Source organism: Histoplasma capsulatum, genomic scaffold, assembly GCF_000149585.1.
Source record: "Histoplasma capsulatum NAm1 scaffold_8 genomic scaffold, whole genome shotgun sequence".
Taxonomy (NCBI): Eukaryota; Fungi; Ascomycota; class Eurotiomycetes; order Onygenales; family Ajellomycetaceae; genus Histoplasma; species Histoplasma mississippiense.
Window position 1 is genome coordinate 1,498,260 of NW_001813975.1, and position 7,865 is coordinate 1,506,124.

A 7,865-nucleotide genomic window follows, 5' to 3' on the forward strand; every position below is an offset into this window, starting at 1 on the left:
CCAAGAAAAAACCCCCCAGGAGATTGCAGACCGGCAGCCTCGCTGAGCAGCAGTTGAAGTTACCCTCTCTGACCATTGCACGACATATCTCTCGGACAGAACTGAGGCGCCAGGAGCATGCGGTGTGGCCATGCACTGCATATTTATTTATTGCTTCCAGGGCCGGCGGGTTTTGACCGAAGGGCTAAATTTATATTGCCATTATTATTATTATTATTATTGTTGTTGTTGTTGTTGTCTCTTCAGTTTCAGTTATGGAGTGATATGGAAGAAGGCCACACAGTGGTGGGCGCAAGCCAAAGATACTAACTAGAACTAGTCAAAGTTGCATGCCAAATATGTTAACTGAAGGGCGGATTCATGGCATCTGAGGAGCATAAACCGTAGAAGGTAGATATTTATGTGATATTACTATACTACGTAAGTGGAGAGTACAGAGCATGGTTGATACAGCGAAAGTACTAGTTAGTAGTTATCTATGTAGCCAAAAAGTACGTCGGAAGCAAAAGCGTGGCCCAGCAACTGGCTCTGGAACCTGTCGTTCTTCTTCCCGAATATATACTCGCTAAGCATCCATCCCCAACGTCACGCCTGTTGCCTGAAGACGAAAAGCACTGGCGGTCTCGTTCCAAAGAAATACGACAAAACCCGCGCTTCTGCATGCTAGACCATGCTTGGCCATCCAGGGCGTCGGCGTGCCATTCCTTGTCTGAAAAAAGGGAGGAGACAGAGATGACAGGAGGGGGAGAGTTCCTCTCTCTTGCTAGCGGGAGGAATCGAAACTTGTGTTTCCTGTGCCAGATGATCCGCGCCCACTCTTTAAATCCAAGTCAAGTCCATTGATGCCAGGGCTTGGGCTGTGTCGGGCGCAAGGCTGAACAAGGCCACAGACTCGGGGTTTTAACTGGCTGTTTCAGTCTGGGGAACGCTGTTAGGCACTGCTCTAGTGGGATTCTGGAAGATGCCCCGCCGCTGCTGGCCGGCATTGGTTTGCGTCCTCGGTTTGAGCCTCTTCTGCGACAGCGCAGAGAGGAGAGGAGAAGAGAGGCGAAAAAGAGGAGGTTAGGTGCTGTTCTCTGTGCCGTGCTCTGTGCTGCTGTTCTCTCTTTGGTGGCAATGCTCGTCTACAAATCCCGACCTAGAGAAGCGGCTCACAGGAGACTCAATCTCGGCTGCCACAATGAACGGCTGATGCAGCCTGTTAATACAGTTGTTGAGATGAAAGGTCCCCGGAATATATCGATCACCATCCGCCTCAAACGATTCCTACCGGGTGGCAATCAATGTGCGCAGCGTGCTCTCAGACCAACCCAGAGAACAGTTCAATGAGCCGCAGTTGCCACTCCTCTCCCCCATCAATGGGCTATGAATCATCGATCATGGCCGTTAGATCCGTATCCGGAGCCAACCAACGGGGCAAACTCGAGAAGCTCCCGTCGTCCTGAGTGGCTGCGGCCACCCAGTGACGATTCCGTAGGGCGTCCTGTCCTTGGCCCTCGATGGCCCCGTGGCCACTTACGAGGGCTGTTATAGCCTTGGCTGCTTATCCGCATAGGCGACACAGTTCAGGGGCAGGGGATATTAGCGTGTGTGCAATCCGCTCCGGACGAGCGGTTGGGGAGATGATCTTCGATCCCAACAATGAAGCATGAATCCCGTGAGAAGATATCGGCTCTGGTCATTGAAAAGCCATGGCAGACTTTACACCTCCTGCAGAGGAGATATTTCCGAGAGGGGAACAACCCGCAGCCGCCGCGATCAGCTAAACTAGCTGGCGTTCTTCTCTATCCAACGACGTCACCGGATGGAACCCTGGCCTTATTCCAAAATGTCAGCCTCTTCCCCGGGCTGTCTTCTATCTCTCTCTGTGTGTGTATATATATATATATCTAACGGCCGAGTTTTCCGCTCTCTTCTCATCTCTCCCTTTTCCCTCTCCCTGATCCCCCGTTTCAGCTTCAATCTCACCAGAATCCTCGTCTACTCCGCATTAGTAGTTACTTGATCGGTGACTCCAAGGGACTATCATCACAGCGTACCCCTCAATCGCAGATCTTTTGCCCGAGTCGCATTCGCCTGATTACCACCATCACGCACTCAGTCATTGTTTTCTCCATTGGGCATCGATACAGTTATCCTTCCTAGTCACTGGTGAGTCCTTGTTTATTTCGTTCCTTTGCCTCTGGGAAACTCAGTTCCATTTTGAATATTCTGAATTTTCCGGCTTTGCGCCCGTGAGATTTTGCGCCTGATTTTCCACCCATTGCATGACCCCATGGCGCGCCCCAGAAAGGCCATGATAATTCCCATGAGGGAGAAGGCAAGGAGTAAATAATCTCTATATTATCCCAGCCCTGTGTGCCCTTCTTCTTCCTCTTCCTCTTCCTCCTCTTTTCTTTTTTGACCAAACTTGTCTGGTTCCCCTGCATACGCCCTTGAGTACTACCTTACTATGCATGCCGTGATTCCTGCTTCTGCCCCGCCCCTCTTGGCTGCGCCGAGTCGCTGGCTGGTCGGTCGCTTTCATTCCCAGCCTGATCCTCCCCAGTCATAAACTGTCCAAATCCTCTCACGCTTTCTTTTCATCTTCCTTTGTGTTCGTGTTGATAAAAGTTTGCACCCCTCTTGTGTATCGCGTTTTCTCCTCCGCCCTTCCCATATTTCTCATCTCGGTTTTTTAGAGATATCAGATCACACCCCACGGAAACATTTTTCCACTTTTTTTCTTTTAGTCCCACATTGCCCCACTATTCCAAGCACTCTTAAGCCAGCTTCCGTGTTCGACTTGGAGAGGATTGATTTTGTTCTCTTTTAGATTTGCTCTGTCAATTCTCTAGCGCATATCCTCATGACTTACTCCCACAGAGATAGTGACTGGGACGTGGTCTCTCGCCAGTCCGAACCAAGATCCTACTCGGTGAGACGTTACGTCATCCCATCTGAAAGAGATTCCATGTATCGTCGAGACGAGCACCCAATGAGCGAGCGCGAACTTGTTATCCGGCGGCCTCATGACCGAGATAGTCGGTACGACTACGAGTATCGTAGGGAGAGAGATTACGATCGTGAGTCTACCATCCCCAATCGAATACATAGTCACCCCTATGGCTCCAGCGAGCATCCCCCTCGAGAGGAGCACCATTATCATGCACAAACTATTTTTATCAATCGAGAACACAAACCAACAATTGTTAAAGATGTATATCGCCCCTCCTCTTACGGGACCTCCCGCGATGACTTGGATTACCAGATCGTGAGTCGGTCTGAAGCGGATGAAAATTGGGCGTTGCGGAGCGCCCGTGATCATCGAGAGGACGATTTTTACTATACCCGAAGCACCAGAGAATACGACAACGGTCGCCATCACCGTGATGAGTATGATGAACGCTACTACTACGGCGACACCCCCCGCAGTTCAGGCTCTCGAAGGACCAGGAGCCGTCACGGTCGTGACTATAATAGCGAAGATGAAACTACTTATTCCCGTAGAGAGAAACACCACCATCACGATGAGAGCCCACATCACTATAAACGCCACCTTGCCGAAGGAGCACTAGTTGGAGTCGGCGCTGCTGAGTTGATGCGACGGAAATCCAAAAAGGATGGAGACAAATCTGGTGGCCTTAGCCGCATCGGTAGGGACGTGGGTGCAGGAGCTCTAGGCGTCGTAACCGCCGACGTTATCCAACGGGCTAGAAGTTACCATCGCAGCAAGAGTCGCAGACGCACCGAATCACTCGATCGTGGTCGGGATCGCAGTCGGGAGCGTCGCCACCGACACCGCAGACACCGGAGTCGCTCATCTTCGGATTCCCATGTCAAAACACTGGCAGGGCTCGGATTAGGCGCCGCGGCCATCGCCGGAGCAGTCGCACTGGCTAGGAAGAAGTCTCAGAAACAGCCAGGGAAATCAAAAAATAACTCACATGAAAGGCGAAGCCGTTCCCGTCACCGTCGTGGTTCTGGGTCGAGTTCTAATGAAGACCGAGCTGCTGCACATCGCAACAAACGAACGGCGGAAGCCGGACTCGCCGGTGCAGCAGTTGCAGGGTTGATTGAACGAGCTAGGAGCAAATCGCGATCTCGGAAAGGGGAGAAATCCCCAGGGAGAATTAGACAGGGTATTCCGATTGCCGTTGCTGGCCTTGGCAGTGCGGCGATTGCCAACCTTTATGAGAAGCACAAGGAAAAGAAAGAAAGTGAATCCTCTGAACGAAAAGAGAAAAATCACAGACGAAGGTCCAGGTCGAGAAGCATGGCGAGATCATCAACCTACCCAGATCCCTCCAGATCGTCACCACAGCTTATAGAGTATGGCGATGATCCCGTATACGGAAGTATTCCAGCGAATAACTATTATGGACGACCACCCAGCCGACAGTCTTCTTCTCCCCGCGCAATTGAAGCATCTCCTAGGAGAAGTAGTCGAAGAGCCAGCCACAGCCGTAGCCGCACCCGAAGCCACCATTACCGCGATGACGGCTCAGGAAGCGGTTCCTCCTTTTCTGATCGAGGCCACAGCCATAAGAATCGTAGTAAGAGCCGTACTAGAGACCTTGCCACCGCTGGGCTTGCCGCTGCTGGAGCAGGGCTTGCCGCTAGAGAATATACGCAAAGGAAGGAAAGGAAGAGAGCAGAGAAGGATCGCAGAAGTACGTAACACATCAACTTGATATTTAGAAATATTCCCATTATGTTATAATTATCTAGCTATTGCTTTTATGAATATTTTATTACATTTGCGAACAAAATCCTTCTCATTCCTAGGCTGTGAAAAATCCCCACATGCAAAAAAAGAATCAATAAATTAAATAAAAAATTAAAATGTACAGACGAATGCTAATAATCCACTTGAAAAACAGCATATGCCCATGACCACGACTACTCGGACTCCTATGAGGATGGATATGAACCCGCTCCGTATCCGCCATCTCCTCCGTCAAATGGTCCAAATTACTATGCGCAGGGAAGCCAATTTCCCCCTCCGCCTGGCGCAGCCCCTGTTCCACCACCAAACGTCCAGCCAGGGCCGTACAACCCGGCTGATTACCCTCCCCCTCCAGGGGCTGCACCGCAGCCGCCTTCAAACTATCCTTACCCTCCTCCTCCAGGAGTGGATGCCTATGCGCCCAGGTCAGCCAGGGGTGATGAGAATGTGAGTGCTGTACCGACGCTGAACCCCGCTCTGTCGTATGGACAGCGCCACACCTCATCAGAGGGTGGGTTGAAGTCCCACGGACCCGGTCTCGAGCTAAAACGCTAATACTGCAATTTTTTTTTTTTTTATCTCTGTTTCCAGGTCTAACGAAGACATCACCCGGACAAATACCGTCTCCGTCACTACCACCACACCTCTTAGGAAAAAGCAATAATAAACCAGATCATTACACTTTCACAACCACGCCTTCCATACCGATTCGGCGCCCTGCCGTTTTCTCCGTCAACTCACCATCGTCAGCATCACTATCAACATGGACATCAACCCCCCGACCTCCTTCGCGCAAGAAATCCAGAACCAGATCATCCAGCCAACCCGGCCGCGCGCCGCGCACCAAATCCGTCCAATTCGACCTTCGCCCAAGATACGGCACGCCTCCATATGGATCTAGGCGCGCAAGGACCCCAACGGGCGATCTGCGTGGCTATGAGACCGATGACAGCGACTCCACCGTAGATGGGCTTGATCGTTTTCGAATCCACCGGCGCGATCGGATCCCGGACCGTGCCCGACAGCACCAGCAACAGCGTCCGAGAGACCGCGATACTTCTGAGAGCGTCGAAGCAGCGTCCGACTCGACGATTGAGCTTCCTGATAGGTTTGACTCGCATGGCCGTCGGCTGCTTGAGTATAGGGTATAATCATTCAGATGGCTAATACTACCTTACGCGCCAACTTGGAAGGTTAGGAGGTGGTGGTGGTGGTGGTGGTGGTGGCGGTGAGTTATTAATTATTAGGGGCGTATTTGTTCGAGAGGAGGTTTGGTAGGTTTTTTCCTTTGGATGGTGACTCGAATAGAATATTAATGAAGATAGAAGGTGGGTGGGAAGGTATATATGAATGAATGCTGCAAACCAGCTCCTGCTTCGTAGGTAATGACGTTACGATAATTATGAGTTTTTTTTTTTTTTTTTTTTTTTTTGCTGTGACCCCTTTCATATTTTTAATGTTTTTAAAGTCATTGATGGGCGGCTATTTTTGTCTTTGTCCTTCTTCTTTTCTTTTTGCCTCCCTCAGGCTTGCCTCCGCTCTTTGAGACGCCACCTTTTATGCCCTTGAAGAAGTTTTTGTCCCTGTTACCCCCCCCCGCTCCCTCCCTTTTTTTTTTTTTTTTACAATCCTGTTTCAGATACATTGACATTCCAATTAACAGCTGCGTAGTTTAATGATATTTAAAAAAACAAAATTGAAAAAATCATACCAAAAGCAACTTACTCCCAAACATAGCAGCGGTTATGAAGCGTAGAGAGAAAACGAAGACAAGAAATTTCCCTTATAAATAATGTGGACGCCTTTTTTTATCTACCGACCGCCTCAGCAATGCGAAAAGAAGAGAAAGAAAGCGCCCAACGAGCACATCTAAAGGGGAAACAAAAAGGAAGGAGACATAAATCAAACACAAGATTGCGCCGACTAATTTTTTCAAATACACATTTTCCCCTCCAAAAGACACACTATTATGCACAGATATACAGCAGCACAAGCCTCCTAAGCAATTCCCGTACGCTAGAGGATATGTGCGACGACAAATAACAAGAAAAATGAAACGAAAGAAAAGAACACACGTGGGACAATCGTTACTCGTTACAGAGCCTCGAGAAGAGCCAGGGGGGAAAACCCCATGCAATTCAATGCAGCCAACCTATGCAACCATGCCTATACAATTCCGTACACTCGTTTGGCGATGTAGAAACAGGCAACTGCGAAGACAACGAGGCCGGCGGTGACTGTTTAATTTGGGTTGGGAAACTGTTAGCGGGTGTTTTTGGGGATGCGGAATGATATAATAATAGTAACGAGAACAATGATAAATGAACAAAGAGTGCGGTAGGTGGAGGGTTGGGTGCGTGCAAGGACTTACTGGACCAGAACCAGTATAAATTGTCAATATCCTGCCCAGGAACTTTGACGTTCATACCCCACATGCCGCAGATGATATTCATGGGGAGTACGATGGTACCAAGGACAGTAAGCTTGCCGAGTACGTCAGCGGTCTTCTCCTGCCGTTCGTTCATGCGGATGTTGATTTGTGCGAGATAGTTCGAGTGCGCCCGTGATAGCAGCCTGTATGTGTATGTAGGTTTTATTAGCCGTTTTCTGTTGGAAGCAAACTCAAGAATAAAAACAATGGAACAGAGGGTAGAAGAAGGGCAAAGGGAAAAAAAAAAAGGTTTTTAGAACAAACGTTTCATAATGGTTCAAGTTACTCGTCATAGTAACGATGTGGTCTTGAATATCGCCGAGATAAAGTCCAATTTCAGACTTAGGTGCGACCTCCCACTGCTCGTTGCACCGCTTTGCAAACCCCTTGATCACGTCCGCTTTATTTCCAAGTAATCGATAGAGGCTCATGACTTTCTTGCGGCATTCGCCAACGCGCCTGAGCATGTCCGACCCAGACGGTAAAGGCCCGTCACCACCTTCGCCGGAGTCGGTTGTCACCAATTTCTCGTTGGAGTGGAGTTGCAAAATGGTGTCGTCTATATCATCCACCTCATTCTCGACGGAGTGAATCAGAGGGCCGAAGACGTCGGTAATGTCATCGATAATTGCATAAGAAATCCAGTCGGCACTTAAAATCAAGTAATCTTTTAGTTGTCTGATTCTTCTGCGAACGTTGGCAGGATGCGGGATCATTGAAAAGTGG

The 7,865-nt window shown here is 49.5% G+C and overlaps 2 protein-coding genes across 2 annotated transcripts in view; one reads left to right on the forward strand and one right to left on the reverse strand.

Annotated features, from left to right (window-relative positions):
* Positions 1 to 2,848: 2,848 nt before the first annotated feature.
* On the forward strand, positions 2,849 to 6,024 carry HCAG_07399 (predicted protein; the record flags this gene model as incomplete). Its single annotated transcript, XM_001537927.1, has 5 exons — positions 2,849 to 4,652; positions 4,863 to 5,219; positions 5,300 to 5,846; positions 5,902 to 5,936; positions 5,987 to 6,024. The coding sequence occupies 5 exons, from the start codon at positions 2,849 to 2,851 to the stop codon at positions 6,022 to 6,024; spliced, it is 2,781 nt and encodes a 926-aa protein (XP_001537977.1).
* Positions 6,025 to 6,874: 850 nt separating this feature from the next.
* HCAG_07400 (predicted protein) overlaps positions 6,875 to 7,865 on the reverse strand; it is a gene marked incomplete at both ends in the record, with an annotated part of 3,082 nt that continues 2,091 nt past the window's right edge. Inside the window, 3 exons of the mRNA XM_001537928.1 lie at positions 6,875 to 6,945; positions 7,080 to 7,282; positions 7,404 to 7,698. Coding sequence (XP_001537978.1) covers positions 6,875 to 6,945; positions 7,080 to 7,282; positions 7,404 to 7,698 — 569 coding nt within the window. The remainder of the gene's footprint in view (positions 6,946 to 7,079; positions 7,283 to 7,403; positions 7,699 to 7,865) is intronic.